We start from the raw sequence: 18,773 nt of genomic DNA, 5'->3' as shown, positions 1-18,773 counted from the left end.
AATATCACACAAAGCAACATTTCAGAACATTCTTCTCTGTTTATCAAGGAAAACAATAAGGTAAAACACTATTTTAAAATTTGCATAATTTTTGAATTAAATGTTAAAAATGATATCCGTTATTTTAAAGATAATAATAAAGCCTACTTTCAAAGTCTTCATGTACATTTACAAATGTTTCTCTGAGTATAGCTCGCTATTCTTGAACTATTCTATGCTAAAGTTGCTCTTGTGACTCAGGTTGCATTTTAAAAAGCACAGATTTTAAGTGACGCTACAAAAAAAGGGTCAAAAGGTATTAGATCCGGAGATATAGGTCTTTTAATAAGACCTCTTCATCCATTCCTCCTGTTAGGATAATGTGATCATTATCCTAACCAGTGATGATTGGATGATATTCAACTGTTTTGACATATTCGAATAACGGCAAAATCCTCATCCTAACACATAGGCGCACATTTCAATGAGAAATTCCATAAGTCATACCACTCCTTATGTTAAATTGTCGAGTATCCAAATTTGGTATACTGAAGAAACCCCATAAGTCGATAAATAATATTTTTTCCTAATTTATGCTCACGCTCACGCAAACGAGGTAGTAAATCTCATCTTGTCAGCTGTTAGTAATTTTTTTTCTTTTAATCGCAACTTCATTCTTGCTTATGTTTATTTAAAGTATAACAACTAAAAAAATTAGTTCTAATTTTGATGAAAATGTACTGAATAATGGTAATAACGACTATCCTAAAGGTAAACGAAAAAAATTCGAAATAAGTCCCAGTATAAATCCGAAATAATAAAAAAGTCAAGGATGTCTGGAACTGCGTACATAAACTGGAAAGGAAAACAAATTACTAAAAAATGGTGCATATCCGAAGGACAAATAAATTTAAAAAGTTAAAGGCAATGTTCAAGCTATTATTTAAAAAGTTAAAGGCAATGTACCATATTTCAAAATTGACCTGACAAATGTACACTATGTTCCATTTCGGATCAGATTGCAGGGTATCTCCGTAATTTTTTAAGATATAGGTTTGCGGTTTTTGCGACCCTGTATCACTTTTTTGTAAAAATATTTACGCTACAAACTACTTTTGTTTCTACAGAGCGAAAGAATCAGAGATTTCTGTTATTTTTGGATGTAAGGTTCACCTCATATAATCATAACCAAATTGAATATAATACACAGTGACTAAAGTAATCCTTAGTAGTATAAGACACAAAGACAGTTTTTTCATGTATATATATCACATTTTTGGTTTAATATTCAATTCTAACGTCTTGATAACAGTAAATAGGTCATTTAAACTATCAATAAAGTAATCGGGACGTAATTCCTCGTTCCATTTCCAATTGTCCAAATGTTCCTTTTTAGTGTACCCGCTGAGCGTCAATAATTTTTGGTAACCATATTCTTCTGCAAAAGGCATATCAGTATCAACACTAAAAATATCACAAAATTAGTAAGATTTCTAAAATAAATATAGATGCGGAACATACGAATCTCCTATAAATAGAATTCTTTTAGGGTCTTTTGGGTATAAGGATCCCAAATATTTCGATAGAACTTCATGAAACTCCTTGCCTGGCTTTGATAATACTTTTGGTACTACATTTGTCACTTCTTCGATAGCTTTTGCTAAATGGAATGAACCTAAAAAGTAAAGAATAAAAACTTGTGTGCAATAATTTCAGTTAAATCTGTTCGGTGTCCTCAACTAACAATTAAAATAAAAGTCATTCATATTTAAAATAAAACTTAGTAATTAGGCTTATATTGACTAGAAAATATTCCACCACAAAAGGTTTCCAGATTAGGTACGTCAACAATATTTATGCCTCAGACCATAGCAATATTCCGTCGTGCCAGTATTGGCCACTAAGTCTTCTGATTCTAATATTACAACTTAGAGAATCATATCTATTGGTAAATCTCAAGTAGTTAATTGCAACTATCTACAATCTGGTTTTACTGAATTGAAGTTTGGGGTCCCTTAGGGATTAGTGCTGGGACCGTTTTTTTTAACATATATATAGATGATATTGAGAGCTAACATATTCCTTTTGCAGATGAGACCACCTAATTACTGATTCACAACAGATCAAGGTCTGAAGGAGGCATAGTCACTTAATTGTTCAAACCAATTAAATCAATTATTGGAATCATCAACGGTATCTTTCTACTCGTAATTTGAATTTACCTTGTCAATTTACAGGTACCAGGTCTTGGTACTTACCTTGGTATTGAAATTGATTCCACTTATGTGGAGTGCATATATACCTATATTATATGGACTGACAAGATTGCACCTGGTGTCTGCGCTCTCGAGTCTTCTAGGGTTGCGTTTTAGAATATCAGACGGAGGCATACAACTGAGACAAAAATGAGTTATCAATCTCTCTTTAATGGAAGACTAAAGAATTATTTGACTAGAATACAGATTGCAGAACACAGGATATATAGCTAATTTTTAAGCTAAAATCCGCACTGAATTCTAAAAATATTGGAAACGACGAAGAAATATCAGCTTTTTTCGTCATTTCAAAATCAGGACATGTCTGGAGACGCGTGGAAGGTTAGCAAATCTTTCGGAAAAATGTATGAGTATAACAAGTACATAGTGATCGTAATGGACTGCTCCAGCCAAACCAGAGAGAGCTCTACTAAAGCTGACGCTGTAATAAAGGAATGGATCTACGGATTTGGCGGATCTTTGGAGCTATTTGTTCCTGGTGGCTTATCGTTCGGCCATCGGAAATTTCTCATGAAAGCATATGAGAATGTTCTATCTAGGATGCAATCTGACGTTTGGTTGCCTGCCAGGAATCGATGTTGCCGGGGAAGATTACATCAGTTGTGTTATTCAGAGTCAAATTCGCAACTTCATTCAAGATATCAGCCATCGGATGGAGGATGAGGTCAATGCCAAAGACCGGGTACGACAACGATGATTTGGTTTGGTTTTATGACCCTAAGATACGGAAGAGTCTGTCACCGAAACTTCAAGCATCTTGGAATAAACCATACAAAATTCTAGAAGCCATCAACGATGTTCTTTACAGAATACTAAGGCCGTCAAGGGGTAGGTAAAAGGCTCAACTCATTTATTTTAACGGACTGGCTTTCTATTATGAAAACCACGAAGACACTGACCTGCGGCAAATACAACCAGGGTCGGATTTGGATTCGATAAATTCATGGCCATGAATTCAAGACTGTTTACTGCTCCAGCTGGATATACTATGACAAATTGTGTGGTTAATGATTTACAAAGGTCTAGAGGAATAAGTCGGGCAAGCACTCAAGATAATTAACGAAGGCACTGGTAGAGACATTTTTTACCTGGTTTAAAAGGTATTACGTCAGAAGTCAATCTATAAGGACGTTTGAAACCATTTGGACGACTTGCTTGTCGAGGATCTGAGAAGTCTAGTAATTCCCAAATTTGCATGCGGACTCGATAACTTGGACTAAAGGATGATTCGCAATATGTTAGAGGTAGTCTTCAGGTTTATAGGAGTTCGAATTCAAGTGTTCTATTATCCTCCTTAAGGTTGTTCTCTGGAGAAAAGCGTGGATTGTTATTTTTACGAGAGATTCTGTTGCAAGAAGGAAACCTTATGCCGATATCGATATCCACCATTTTTGGGATGAAATGAGCTTAGGAGGCAGTGAACGACACAGATAAGGCTAAGAAGATAAGCTGTTCTTCGTCATTCCGAAATCATCGCGGTAATGCAAGCGAAAACACTGCCTGACATCTCTGGACAACCATGGTCTGGCAAGTTAAAAAGAGCCGCTCGCTTCCGGAAGTACAGTTCTAGTGGGAACTCATATTGGCGCGACTTCTAAAATCGACATACATGATAGTAAATAAATACAATAGTATAAATGATATTTTTAGCCTTCAGAGATCGTGTTAAGTGTGTACATGAAAAATAAATGAGTTGACTATTTTTGTGTCTCAAGTGTCTTAATTCACAACTAACGGACGGTAAAAACGCTGCAATATTCTAAATCTTAGATAATTCTATTGTTGAGCAATCCCAAGAGACATTTTGTGGAATTTGATTAATCTAGAGGTGAATGCTTGCTATTATTTTGAACTAACTTTGTTCTGATCACTGATCGCTGATAGCTTCAAAGATTTATTTAGTACCCTTATAGATTCTTCTTTCTATGGTAGTTTTAGTAATTTTTGATATTTATCACTACTTTTAGGCGCATTAACCGTAGCCATTATGTATCATTTCTTCTTAGGTTAATAGGGTATCTTTGTCCTTTGTATGATAAGGCATTCTGTTAGAGGAATTACGTTTACCGACTCGACCGATGAAACTTGGATGCGGTATTCAATGCCTTAAGTTCCAATGATGAATCATAGCCTACGAAGAGCATAATAGCGTTTTTTCTAATAACTACAGTCGGGTCAGATTGAACGTAAAGATAGCCGAGACTCTTTTATTCTATGTAACAATTCTTATTCTCTGTCTATAGCCTTACAATCAAGGAAGAAATTTGCCGAGGGGTTCATACCAAATAAACTTCACTGTACGCTAGGTGTGAAGTAATTTAGTTGCCAACTGTAAAAAATTTCGGCTCTGCCAACTGATTGAATAAATTTAAATTTCCTATCTCTCTATTCTGTTAGTAAAAAGTAACATATTGCTTTATTTGGTGTGCTTATATTTTTTTAAGCTTATATCAAAGGAAGAAATATGGTGATATCTAATGATCCCTTTTCTGCTCTCGTTTTACGTGAAGTGGAAAACTTTATGCATACTTTAGTAAACTTTTTTGTTCCTCCCTGATTTAGTTATCTACTCTTAATATTTCACCTTAACTGTGTCTCAAAAAAATTTCTTACCAATTAAATTTGAGCCTCTGTAAGGCACAATAGGATCAGTACTGCCTGTTAAAAAAATTGCATTATTTCTTTGGATATACTGCACACACTTCTGCAATCCCATATAGTCAACATTGACCACAAAATCCAAAACTACTGCGCCCACATTGGGTTCTACATTATTTAGTTTTTCTTGTAATGCTTCCAAGGTTTCGTGAGTAAATCCGATCTAAAATATTTATGAGCAGCTATTATAAGGTTTTTAAGTTTTTTTAAGTGTACCTTTTCAGTAACCACTTTATAACCAGCACGTGCAATTTGGTCCTTAAGGGCCTGAAAGCCTACGACGTAGACCCCTTTAGATTTATCGAAATTTATGTGGTCCAAGTACCATATAAATGCATTTGCTGGCCTAAAAATATTGGTAAGTTATTGTGATTTTTAGCTGAGTTTTTCGTATCTAATTCGTCTTCGCACCCCAATAACTTCTTTATTCTTATTCTTAGTAAAAAATAACTTTTTACATTTAATTAGGCATTGCTTGCCAGTTATTTACGCCGTAACGAAGCCAGAAAAAGCAGTACCAACCTGACAACTTCTTCATCTACAGCCTCAAATTTTTTCAGTCTGCCTAAAAAAACTTCCATTGGTGCTGTAGAATTATTGGTGACAAAATAGATTTTTTTTCCTATATTTCGTAGAGCTTTTATGGCGTCTGTGGCGCCTTCTATAGGGCGATACCATAAGTCCCATATTACACCTAAAATCAGAAAATTTTTATAAAAGCTTATACAAACCTATTAACATTCAACACATCTATTTAATTATAAAGTACGTTTCTTCTATTTTTAGTAATATTCGAGATAGTAAGAAGATTAGAAGCAAATCAGGCTGGAATCTGACTGCGGCGAAACCATGGGAACTGCCACACGTGACAGCATATTTCTGTCATCTTGGACCTGCATTGCCGTTGACTCCGTGCATATATTACTAATGACCTTTATTGCTCAGCTGTTGACACAAGTTTTTTTGAAAAGATTATTGATTTGTAACATCTTTGGATGGCTATTAATTTGATAAGGAGCTGCACTGTAGACTGGGTATTCTATATAACTTTCTTTTAGCGATTATAGACATCTAGGAGCTGTTTGCACATTGATTTTTGCACTAAGTAATACGTATTAATAACTATATTACCTTAACGCGAGATATTAATGTAAATTGATTCTGGGAGATTAGTCGTAAAAAATAATGGTTTAAATCAATCTTAGAGACCGACGACTTAGTCCAGGTGATTGAGAGTTTAATAAAGGTCCCTTTAATTGTTTTATGAGTAATATGGATTTTGGCCAAATATTGACCCAAGGTTCTATTGACAACTATATTAAAATCTTTGATCACTTTAGCTCCACTAGATATTTGAAGACTAGCTTTCTGAATTCTGACCCCTATAGGTAAGGCTGGTAATAGAACCGCTGTGAGGAATCATAAACCAGTTAATAATTTAAGTATAATTCCAAAATGAAATGTGAGGTGCGTAGGAATAGTAGAGGAAAAGTACACACCATCTTTACAAGTACTTCCAAGGCGTTATACGGTCTGGAAAAAATCTACTATGGAGAGAACAATTCGTTGGCCATTTTACTTTCGAAAAACTTATATATATTATAGAACTGATAAAATCAAAGAAACTCTAAAACTAAGCAAAAAAAGCATAGATATAGACGTTGACTTGCTTCGCCTGAAAAACTTGTCATAAAAAATTTTAAAAAAAGTTTTAAATTATCTCACTTTTTTATTGAATAGGGATAAAAATAAATATAACAAATTTTGGTCAAAGCTTAGTAATTGAAATGTTTATTCTAAAGTTTTATTTCATATCCTTGAAAACCTTAAAATGTCCTAAAAATTAGCAATTACTTTGCCAGCATAGGTGACAGGGCCACCTCAGTAAATCGACAACTTATCAAATCTTACTCTTCCAACACTATGTGAGCCTCATTAAATAACATCTTCAAATTTTCGATCATAACACAATATAATATCTATAAATCTTTGACACAAATTAATCAAAATATATAGAAATTGAAGGTAATACAGGGTGCGGCATAATTGTCTCCCTGTTTTTAAGGCTTAATAAAAGAAATGTTATTTGAAATAAAAAGATTTTATTTTTTTATTTTAAAAGTACAACTAAAACATTTTTGTCCTATGTGGTTTTGAAGAGAATATCTGGCAAGTGCCGTCCACCATTATCGAAGCACTGGTGCAAGCGACTTCTGAAGTTTTCGCATAATTCTGCGAATTTCCAGGCGGATTGCATCCTTTAGTTGTCTAATAGTCGTTGGACGATGTTTGAAGAGTTCAGCTTTTAGGTAACCCCACAGAAAGAAGTCGCAGGGCGTTAGGTCGGGCGAGCGTGAGGCCAAGAAATATCGCCTCTCAGGGAGAGTAAACGTCCGGGGAACATTTCTCTCAATACTTGCATTGAAGCTCGAGATGTGTGAGCTGTTGCCCCATCTTGCTGAAACCAGGCATCTTGCACATTGAGTCCTGCAAAGGCTGGGGCGAAAAAATTGTGAATCATCGCTATGTAGCGTTCCGAATTGACAGTAAGAGCGTGATTTTCTTCTTCAAAGAAGTAAGGGCCGATTATCCCCATTTAAGACACGGCGCACCAAACTGTCACTTTCTCACTATGTAGAGGCTTCTCGTGTATCTCTCTCGGATTATCAGCGGCCCAATACCGAAAGTTTTGCTTGTTTACCCAGCCAGACAAGTAAAAATGTGCCTCGTCACTAAAAAAAACTGCGCCCTGAGGTAAATTTTGAAGCATAGTTTCACATGCAGCACGTCGATTGTTCCAATCACGTTCTGATAATTCCTGTGCCAGATCCATCTTGTCTGGATGAAAACGAAGATCCTTGTGAAGAATTTTTCGCACAGTACAGTCAGATAAACAAAGGGCAGCTGCTTGTCTCCGTGCAGAACGTCTAGGTGACCGTAAAAATGAGCGTCTCACAGTCTCGATGTTTTCGGGTGTCCGTGGCCGTCCACCTCCTTTTTTGATAACAGATCCAGTTTCTCTGAAGTTCTTGACCCACAACACAATTGATTTTCGGTCCGGGACTCCTTCATTTCGCGGAATTTGGAACCTATCCGGAACGCTCGTTGGGCAGCAATAACTGACCGATTTTCGCGGAGGTACACTTCCAAGGCGAATGCGCACTATGCGTTGGTCCACATGATGCTTAACATGTAACATGCTTAACATGACTAAAACATGTTTAAACAAAACTTTTTCCCATACGGCTCTTAGTGGCGGTACCCCCACTATTCTGCGACGCCGCACGGCATTGCGAGGGAAGGTTAAAAATAGGGAGACAGTTATGCCGCACCCTGTAGTTATGATATGCTTTTGTTTAGTTTTTTTTGCTCTTCTGACCGACTGTTTTCAATAATTATTTACAGAATTTACAGGTACATATCCTGTCATGCGGCAAACGGTTTTAAAGCATTTGTCCAAAAGTATACATATTAGTAGTATAATAAGTAAATACGACCATTTAGTCTCTTAACAATCCTTGAGAAGATATTTGAGCGGCTAGTTTCCAAATAAAAACTTTGATAACTCTCGACGCCTACTGCCAGATATTCAGTCCGAATTTAGAGCTTATCATAGCAAAGCATTGATGATTAGATAATCGTAAACAAAGCTGCGCTTTTTTGGATGTTCTGGTCAAACTTGTAGCTGGTTCTCCTTATATTTATACTAGAGAAGGCAAGTTGTAGAGGTTAATGGGACTAGGTCTGACATTCAAAATTTTGAATATGGAGTACCTCAGTGGTTCATTGTTGGTCCCATACTTTTAGTCCTTTTCACTACCGATTTTCCAACTTAGATTTTCAATGCTCATCACAACTATATGCTGATGACACTCGGCTTCTATCATCATTTAATCATGAAGATTTTTGCAGGGGACTCACTGGTATGAATAGCAATCTGAAAAAACTGGTTGACTTTTGGGCATGGTTTCTTGCTTAATACCAAAACATCTGATCATTGGATCCAAGACTGTCAGGACATTCCCTGAGTTTGAATTTTCCAGCCATTCATATGAAAGAAGAATAATAAGGAAGTAATAGATATTGCAATAAGTTTTAAGCGACATGTTCTAAAAAAGCTGCGCTCTGTGTCCTTAAAACTGAACAGTCTTTATTTTGATGTTCTTCTCGGTCATATTATTAATAAAACACATACTGCCGGATGTTCAGTCTGGATTTAGAGCTTGTCATAGCACAACAACGGCACTTACGGCACAGCAGGGTTACTAGTTGCATATCTAAAAACATGGATGAATCAAAAGTCACCTGTCTGGTACTTTTAGATTATAGTAAGGTATTTGACCTTATTAACCATAATATGCTGATTGCTAAGCTGCACTTTTTTGGATTTTTTAATCAAGCTTGTGGCTGGTTCTCATCATATCTAAAGCATAGACGGCAGGTTGTGGACCTTGATGGGGCTAGTTATGACATTCAATACCTTCAACATGGAGTACCTCAGGGGTCCATTCTTGGTCCCGTACTTTTTGCCTTTTTTACCGCTGACTTACCATCTCAGATTCATCAATGCTCATCACATCTATATGCTGATGACACTCAGTTTCTATGTTCATTTTATTCTGAAGATTCTTGCGAGGGACTTGCTGGTGTCAATGTTGATCTGGACAATGTCTCCAACTGGTCTTCTGGGCATGGTTTGTTGCTTAATGCCAAAAAAAGTGTACACCTGATTATTGGGTCCGAGGCCGTCAGGGCTAAGTTCATTAGGTTCAATTTTACAACCATTAATATAAAAGGAATAATTATCCCGTCTGTTAAATATGCTAGAAATCTGGGCCTTGTAATGGATGTTGTGATGAATTGTTTCGGCAGCATGTTTTGAAGAAGCTGTGCTCTGTTTACTTAAAATTGAAGATCCTTCATTCTTATAAATATGTTCTTACTAACCATATTAGATCTCCTTGGTGAAATCCTTAATCTAGCCACAGCTAGACTACTGTAACTGGGTTTACTACAGCTACCTTACAGAAGAGTATAAAACTAAAATACAATTGGCTCAAAATATGTGTATGCGTTTTGCTTATGGAGGTCGTAAGTTTGACCTCCACTTTACTATGTTTATATATCGAACTGTAAAACACAACTCTCCATCTTATCTTACAGAATATTTGAATGCAAGGGGCACTTTACATAACCTTAACCTTAGAAATGTGGCTCATTTTGATATTCCCTTTCATCGCACAACAAAATTTAAAAACTGTTTTGCCTACCGAGCGCTGGAATTTCTCAATTCAAATTATTTGCTGGTGGCTGGCTCTGGTCATTATTCTTTTAAGAATCAATACACCAAGTTCTTACAACAGATGATAGCTTAATTATTATTTTTTTTTTGTTTTGCTCTTCTCAATAATTTACGTCTGGGTTGTGTTAGTAGGCTTAAGTTGTCTGTATATTTATTTTTATTTAATTGTTTGCTTCTTATTATTGTTTTTTAACAGTACCGTAATTTTTTACGCAAATAACACCTTTTGTGTATATATATGTATTAATGCACAATAAACTTGATTTTGACTTTTTTGATTTCTTGACTTTGATAATAAACACCCTTTAGTGAAATCCTTATTCCTGCCACGGCTAGACTACTGTAACTGGGTTTATTACAGCTACGTCACATAATAGTAAAACACAAAATAGATTTAAATTTCTCAATGCAAATGATTTTCTAGTTGCTGGTTATGGTCATTGTCTCTGGAAAAATGAACACACCAAATTTCAACATCAGATGATGGCATCTCTCATACTCACGTCATGATATCTCTGAAGACACGTGAAAGGTTAGTAAGTTTTCAAAAAAAAATTAATAAGTAATAATAAATCAATCTAGTAATAAATATTCCTAGTAACCTTAAGTGATCGTGTTTAGTGTAGACGTGTATAATGAATCAGTTGGCTATTTTTTATGCATCGAGGGTTTTAATTCATACCTCATCGAACGAGAAGTCCAGACTAAAAAGGCATATTCCAGCAAAGGTTTGATTCAAGTACAGTAGAGTCTTAGCAAGGATATTAGCAAAATCTATTGTACATCTCTTTACAATCATTTTGTTATTAACAAAACCTGTCATTCTAAGGGTTTTTGATACAATCTCAGATATATGAAATTTAAATGATAGAGAAGAGTCTGATACAACTCCAAGATTGTTGAAAATTGGAAAGATCTGAATGTAAACTGATCCAGTCAGTAAGGAAAGAGACAGCTAGAAAACATTTCAGGTCATCAACAAAACATAAGTGAAAAAACCTGAAAAAAACACTAATAATAAAAAAAGAAGCGACAACAAATGTCATCTTTGAGTGACACCTGAAGGAACACTTATAGCTCATATATAAAAGATATAAGTAAGATCTTTATAATTTTGCTTTAACATTTTAAATGTTTTACGTCTTGTATGATTTGCTATATTATGAATTATCGCAATTGTATAGGCGTTTCATATGAATAACACCTTTGGTGTAATTTTAATTATATCGCACACTCAACATAATCTTGATTTGCTTTATTAGCAAATATTTCAAAAAATATTAAATATTTAAGAAGAGTTTTCAAATAAAAATAAGTTATAATTAAATATACCGAGTGGCCCATCGAAAACGTACCGCAAGGCATTACAGGTTGGGAAAAAACTTTTCGACAAAATCCAAAAACACGTCAAGTATGTTTATCAGGGGGATAACTTTTTACATAGAAACCATTTCAAAAAACTTAACTCTCTAAGCGGGGGTGACATCCCTTAATTTTTTTCAAATGGTACAGGGGGTCAAGTGGTATCTGTTTTAAAGGTTCATTCCCTATACAACGCTGCTTAGTTTTTAAAAATTGAGTCACTCGTTCAAGAAATATGGGCTCTTGAAAGTTAAACAATAATGTGTGACGACAAATGCAAAAAGCGATTTAATGCTTACCATTTTAATCAAGTAAATGCACGAAGTGCTGTCCGCAAACATTCATACAGTGATTTAGATTATCATCAAACCGTTGCCGAACGTTTACGTAAATAATTCTTCTTCGCAACTATATTCTAATGTAGCAGGTGGAGTTTTGGAAACTACGGATTTTATGTGTCCCCACAAGAAAAAATGTAAAGGACCGAGGTGGCTACTCAATCGCGCTCCTTCGTCCTATCCAGCGTCCTGAAAATCTTTTATTTAAATAGTTGCGTACATTTAGTGAGAAATGTGGAGGAACTCCGTCTTGTTCGAAAATCAATTCCTGATCATTGTATGCGCGGTCCTCTTCTATGATATTTGTTAGAGCTGTGTCGATGGGATTTTATAACAAATCTAAGTACATATCGCCTGCTAAATTTCCAGGGAGGAAAAAAGAGCCTATAATGGAATTTCCAAAAATACCAGCCCATACAACTTCTGGGGGGTTGTGTGTGTGTTTCGTGGAAAATCCTTGGATTGTTGTCAGCCCAATAACGGCAATTGTGGCTTCACTAAAATTCACTTAACCATTTGGGAAGAAAGAACACTCGTCCGAAAAACACACATTAAATATGAAATTATTATTGTTTAACGCTCGCTCACTCATAACTTCAAAACTGCAAGCGATGATCAAAGTCGTCTTCATTCAATTCTTGTACTAAGCGAATTTTATAGGGATGGAACTTGTATTTCTTCAATACCCTGTGGACACTTATTTGAGACACACCCGTTACAATGGCCAATTGTCTTGTTCCCCAATACAGCAATCTCAATAGGTTCATGAAACCCTGCATTTTCAATATTCCTCTTTTTGTTATGAACTGAACCTGTTTCGCGAAACTTTGCAACCAATTCCCGGACAATTTTTCCAGAGAGATGTTTCTCAGGATGCCGTTCATTAAATAAATCCGCGACCCGATTTCCACACTCATTGTTTTTAAAAAAAAGCTCAATAATCTCCATTCTTTCTGCAATTGAGTACACCATAATTGATGATAAATTCAAAGGTTCAACAAGTTTTAAACACTTTAACCACAAAACAGGTATCTAGCCCAACTACTTGATCTAATTTAAAGGAGAAGAAAGCAACCGGATATTTTTAAAGATGTGTTCTATGTTCACTCTGGGTTCAGTCTCACTCTCTCAATAAATTTTAATGATATAGTCACACATTATTGTTCAACTCTCAAGGGCCCATATTTCTTGAACGAGTGACTCGATTTTTAAAAACTAAGCAGCGTTGTATAGGGAATGGCAAGACCTTTTTAAGGAAGTATCAATTGACTGCCCGTCCCATTTGAAAAAAATTAGGGGATGCCACCCCCGCTAAGTGTGAGTTTTTTGAAATGGTTTTTATGTCAAAAGTTGTCCCCCTGACAAATATACTTAACGTATTTTTTGATTTTGCCGAAAAGTTTTTTCCCACCCTGTAATGCCTTGCGGTACGTTTTCGATGGGCCATCCTGTAGATTATTAGTATAAGCAGATTTGTACTAGTTTGTATTGAAAGATTTTATATTTAACGACTTTAAATATCGGCTATTATTGTATTTCTGTCTACTGATTATAGCAATAGTTGTAGTACTTTTTGTTATTTATATTTTAACATTATTTTTTAACAATTATTTAAAAACAAAATAAAATTTGTTTTATATTCTCGAGTATAAAATATAAATTTTCGTTATACTGACTAGTGAAAAATCCAAGTAAATGTTCAAAATTCATTTCTAAAACTAGTGCAGATATTCATTTAAAAGAAATAAAGCCTCTTTTACAAAAAATTAGTTAATACCGCTTCCTATCAACCTAAAAGTGGTATTCAATTATTTGATATTTCTAAATATACCATTTAAACATAAAACATCACCGAATTTTTACGACAAATTTATCGGTTGGCTAGTAATAACATTGATACTTATAGTATATAGTCTTATAATTATAGGTATAATATAAAGTCACTTACCATCTACATCAGTAAATATAATATCAAACGAGTCTAAAAAATTCTTTTGATCTTCTGCTGATAGATCTAACAGCCTCTTTAAAACCATTTTAACATTTGTTTTTAAGCTTTGTGACCTCAGTCACTTAAATAGCATAGGATTTTCTAAGATTTAGATACGTTTCTTTGAAGAATTTGCTTAAATTTAAAATTTAAAAATACACCTTTTTGTTATTTAAACAGTCGTTTCAATACTGAGCGCTGAATGTACTTATCACATTTTTAATGCCACTTAAGATATACGATAAAACCATGCAGTATACATGACATTTTTTAAGAAAGTTTTTTTGATAAGCCATTTTATCTTCGTATAGTTTAAAAGGATATTAGATAAACGCGAATATAAATATGGTTCAAACTTCACTTTAATGCAATTCTAAAAATATGAATGTAATAGAACTATATACAGTTAGTAGAAAATTTATGAATGATAACAATGTATGTTTAATTTATACTGCGATAAAAGGAAATAATAAATATGAGCAGTGTTTTTTACAGAATATAGTACAACATATAAGCAATCTCCCGGATTTGAATATTAATCATTGATGTAAGATATTTTGAAAGTGGTAAGATTAACATTTAAATGCTGGATTAAGCACCAGAGCATTTAAATGCTGCATTAACTAAATAACAACCTTTTATTTTATTACAATAACATTTGCAGTACAATTACTGCTTACAGACACGTTCATACTTCATAATCTAGATCGCCTCAATATGATTTATAATCTAATCGTGTTACCCTGAATTTATATTTAAATTAATTATTCCTAAAAAACTGAACTGTTTCTTTTTATTCAAGATTTTTCTGTTGCTCTTTAGTATGACGTCTCATATGTATATTGTCACTTTTAGGACCAGAAGTACACCCAGAGGCCAGAGACAAAAATGCAATTGTGTGAATAAAATTCGGTATTATAGGTAAGGCTGTTATGGAGAGAATACCTTTTGGCTTTTGGTTATATATATTGGCAATATGTGAATTTGAATTCTTTTGAATAAAACCATAACTGATTTGATTAACTATATTTTGAAATAAATCGGTAATTTTTATCGATTTTTATTCCTCAATCATTTAATTTCATGAGCTCACAGTTTAGTTTTTGAAATATTTTTGAAGGCAAATTGTGAGATGATAAACAGTGAGAAATATGAAAATGTAGCATAAATAAAGATGAAAAAATTGTATTTCTTTTAATGTGTCCGGAAAGATTTAAAAACTCGTTTTGCAATAATACGCACATAGTTTCTCTGAATATAAGCTTTTCCTTATTTCTAATAGTTTGCGAGATAAATTGGTCATAAATGTGGTACCTGCTAGCCTTAAATTTAAATTTTCCTCCTTATACTAAATTTGAATATGCCGCTTATTTTTTGACAGGACAGTCGGTATTGCAACTACATTATTCATATTTATTTCTGCAATCATTTTGCACCTTAGGTATGCGATTCTTGCTCTTCAGATCCAAAGAAAAACCATAAACGTAGTCACAGTATGTAAAATTAGAAAACACAAGAGTTTCACATAACCTTTTCTCAAGAGATTTACTTAATATGTGCCTATTAGTGTATAAAATATCAAGAAAAAAAATATTTTTGTATTCAAGTTTTCTTAAATCTTCTTGAAATCTTAGTTGAATATCGATAACAATCCCCAAGTTTTTAGTAGGGGAGACTGGGGTCAATTGAACCATTTTGTACAAATTTTTTTTTCTGGCTAGATAAATACTGTAATATGATCAAAAAATAGGTAACATATAGCTGGGAACTTGACATACTTGACCTAGTAGTTAAATTTGACTATAGATAAGCGAAAAAAAATATGCAAATAAAAATAAGTGGTGGAGCATAATGTTTCAAACGACCCCGATCAAGGGTCAATTGAAACAGATTATGGGGATAGTTGTATCAAAAGCAATATAGATTAAATAAAAAACACATTTCTTTTTTATTTTCTTTTATTATTCAAAAAAGACTCAAAATCATATAGAAACTGTAAAAAATGCCTCATAACAACAAAAAAAAAACAGAAGGTAATATTATGCTTATGAGGAGAAACATTAAACAGAAACGTGGGAACATAAAATAAAACTTAGGAAAAAGTTTAAAAACAAAAAACAACAACTGGTGGTTCTTATAATATAGATGTGTAACACTTAACTTTCAATTGGTCAGTCACTTTGGCAATTAAGGCAAACATAATATGTGAGCTCTTGTGGTGTGCATGCTTCATGCGACCACATTTTGCAGTTAGTACATCGGATCCACTGTTCACCTGGCTTACTTTTATTAAATGGTTCAACACACACCAAACAAAAACATTCACTTTCGTCGTCGGTAGAATTTTCAGATGACTTCTTTCTTGTTCTCACGGGTGCTTCTTTTGCGATTATCTTTGGACCCTTCTTTTCGGTTTCCAGATTCCGTTTGACCTTTTGTGTTTTCTTATTAGCTTCTCTCTCTATTTCCTGTGTATCGGTGTACACGGTTGATTTCCTCTTTTTCTTTCGTCTTGCGTTTATTTTTCTTGGTGAAGCTTTTCCGAAAGGCCTAACAACTTCTGGTGAAAACGTGTTATTTTAGGTGTTTTCGGAAATTTCACAATTTTTTAGGCCCCGATAAGTTAATGGCGTTGGGTTTTGAAACCCATCTTCTAATGTTGGTACAGTCAAATTGTTTCCTGGATTTGAACTAGAATAATCATTTGGAGGTTCGGTTAAGGCAACCTATTGGTAACAGACGTAGATGAGGTAGGATTAGTTTCTTCCAAAGTAGGATCTGTCAGATTCAGATTGTTGCCTGAATCTAAAGCAGGTGAAACTTAAGGTTCGATTGGAGGCAACCTATCTGTGATAAAAGATGGCGAGAAATCTGTCTCCGTAAAAATATCTTTGTTAAAAGGATATATCCCTGTACACTTAAATCCGGCTATTGCTTTGTGTAAGAGCTAAGGGCAATGATGTTGCGACAATTCCGGGTAAATCATATATAGACATCGGTTTAGCAGGGTGACTACGAATCCAACCATCACAAGCAGAGTTTATTGTTTTCTTAAGAGGACCGAAAACTGTTCTATCGAGGGGCTAACATTTATGCGAGCAGTGGGGTGGGAAAGAAAGCATTACTATTCCATGAGTTTTACAATAGTCTAGAGCTTCTATACTAATATGGGATGAGTGGTTATGCAGTGTGAGTAGAACCTTATGAGCTTGTGAAGAATTTGTGTACTTTTGAAAGTGTTTTAAGAACAAGACGAACTCTTTTTCTTGCATCCATCCTGACCCGTTTCCAGCCCGAATACACCCTGATGGACCATCACGAATAAAATGATCCTAAAACCGCAGTCAAGGAAAAATAAACATGGGCGGAATCGAATCGCCTAGTGCGTTTATTGCCACCGTAACTGTTACGAGTGTACCATGATCTTGTGAGGTAATTGCACCCACTTGTTTCATGCCTCTTTTTGCTACAATTTGATTAGGTTTCTGGACTGTTGTCACACCAGTTTCGTCTACGTTGTAAATATCCTTTGCTTCAAATTTGTATCATATTTAATGGTTCATTCTAACGCAAGTCTCCAAATATCTTTGGTTGACAGACCTTGATAAATGTCTGCAGCTTTTTTTATGTACTTTACCATTTCGGTTTCTTGAAGTTCATTAAAAACCTTATTTGCAGGTTTATAGCCCATTGTCACAGGTGGTTGACCTTCAGTATTCCCCGCAGCTTCTTTCTTTCGCTTATATCTCAACAAAGACACATGAGAGATTCCAAATTGGTCGGCAGCTAAGCGTAGAGAACTTCCATTTTTGAGCTCTGCATCTGCAGATTTATATAAAGATATATCTCGACTTGAACGATCAGTTTTCAGGACTCTTTTACGGGGCATCTGAAATAAAATAAACTAATTAGTTTACTAGATTAATGTCCTAACTAATGAAAGCTGACAAACAAACTAAACACACTGCAGACTCAATTACAATTTATTTCATTTTAGAAATGAACGGCGGGGTCAGTTGAAACGTTACAAACGTCCCCGTTAAAACTGACCCCAAACGACTTTTTTAAATAAATGACACCATATTTACTTCAAACAAAATGAATTTCAAATTTAAACCAAAGTAAAATAAAGCTAAGTTAATGGTCTAACTAATGGAAATCGACAAACTAACCAAATACACATACAGACTCATTTACACATGCATAAGAAATATAGCAAATACTTACTTTGGATACGTGAAAACACAAAATCTCGCGCTAGATACGTATACTTTGTTTAATGGCCCGCGGCGTATTGCCAGAATATGGTTGTCGATATTATGGTCTATGTTACGTGCGCAATTTGTTTCTATCTTGTAGCGGAAGAAAGTTTTGATTACTGTTTCAATTGACCCTTGTTACAATTGACCCCAGTCTCCCCTACTGTCGATAAATGTTAATTTCGAATTATTTATAATTATATATAAATTATTCTTTAAAAACTCACAATTTTTTTTGTTACCAAAAACTATAACATTAGATTTTTCCGGATTAAGCTTTAAATTGTGATCCTCAGAAATTTGACATAAAAGTTTAAGATCTTCATTAATGCGTAATTCCATTTCTTTAAAATCTTTCGTATCAAAGCACATGTAGATCTGCGTGTCATCAGCAAAAGCCTAAATCTTACAAAAGTTCAATGATTTTAGTAAATCTGAAGTATAAAATAAGGAACATTAAGGGGCCCAAAATTGACTCCTGGAGAACGCCAGATGCTATAGCTGCGCTATCAGAAAAAATATTATAGGTATATAATAGGTATTACCTATTATTCAATCAACGCTGGAAGTTTCAGCGAAAGACGGAAGGGTAATTGCGGCCGACCTCGT

The 18,773-nt window shown here is 34.5% G+C and overlaps 1 protein-coding gene and 1 long non-coding RNA gene across 2 annotated transcripts; one reads left to right on the top strand and one right to left on the bottom strand.

Annotated features, from left to right (window-relative positions):
- Window positions 1-1,226: 1,226 nt before the first annotated feature.
- On the bottom strand, window positions 1,227-14,116 carry LOC126738689 (uncharacterized). The gene is made up of 6 exons (XM_050444130.1): window positions 13,864-14,116; window positions 5,436-5,607; window positions 5,130-5,259; window positions 4,869-5,076; window positions 1,501-1,654; window positions 1,227-1,443 (listed from the first exon to the last, which is right to left on the bottom strand). Exons 1-6 carry the CDS (start codon window positions 13,949-13,951, stop codon window positions 1,248-1,250), a joined length of 948 nt encoding a protein of 315 aa, XP_050300087.1. The 5' UTR covers window positions 13,952-14,116; the 3' UTR covers window positions 1,227-1,247.
- LOC126738690 (uncharacterized) lies at window positions 10,741-14,976 on the top strand. Its single transcript, XR_007661417.1, has 3 exons — window positions 10,741-10,843; window positions 10,928-11,312; window positions 14,761-14,976. It is a non-coding gene; the product is annotated as an uncharacterized LOC126738690 (long non-coding RNA).
- Window positions 14,977-18,773: the final 3,797 nt, after the last annotated feature.

This window comes from Anthonomus grandis, chromosome 7, assembly GCF_022605725.1.
Source record: "Anthonomus grandis grandis chromosome 7, icAntGran1.3, whole genome shotgun sequence".
Classification (NCBI taxonomy): Eukaryota; Metazoa; Arthropoda; class Insecta; order Coleoptera; family Curculionidae; genus Anthonomus; species Anthonomus grandis.
Note: the sequence above shows the minus strand (reverse complement) of the source record. Positions and strands in the feature narration are given on the sequence as shown.

Bases quoted from the DNA above. Each gene is read 5' to 3' on its own strand.
- LOC126738689 (XM_050444130.1), bottom strand. From the start codon at position 13,951: ATGGTTTTAAAGAGGCTGTTAGATCTATCAGCAGAAGATCAAAAGAAT. The intron at 5,260-5,435 runs GTTGGTACTGCT...CAATATTTTTAG, and splicing joins GTAGATGAAGAAGTTGTCAG to GCCAGCAAATGCATTTATAT. The intron at 1,444-1,500 runs GTATGTTCCGCA...TGATATTTTTAG, and splicing joins ATTCTATTTATAGGAGATTC to TGTTGATACTGATATGCCTT.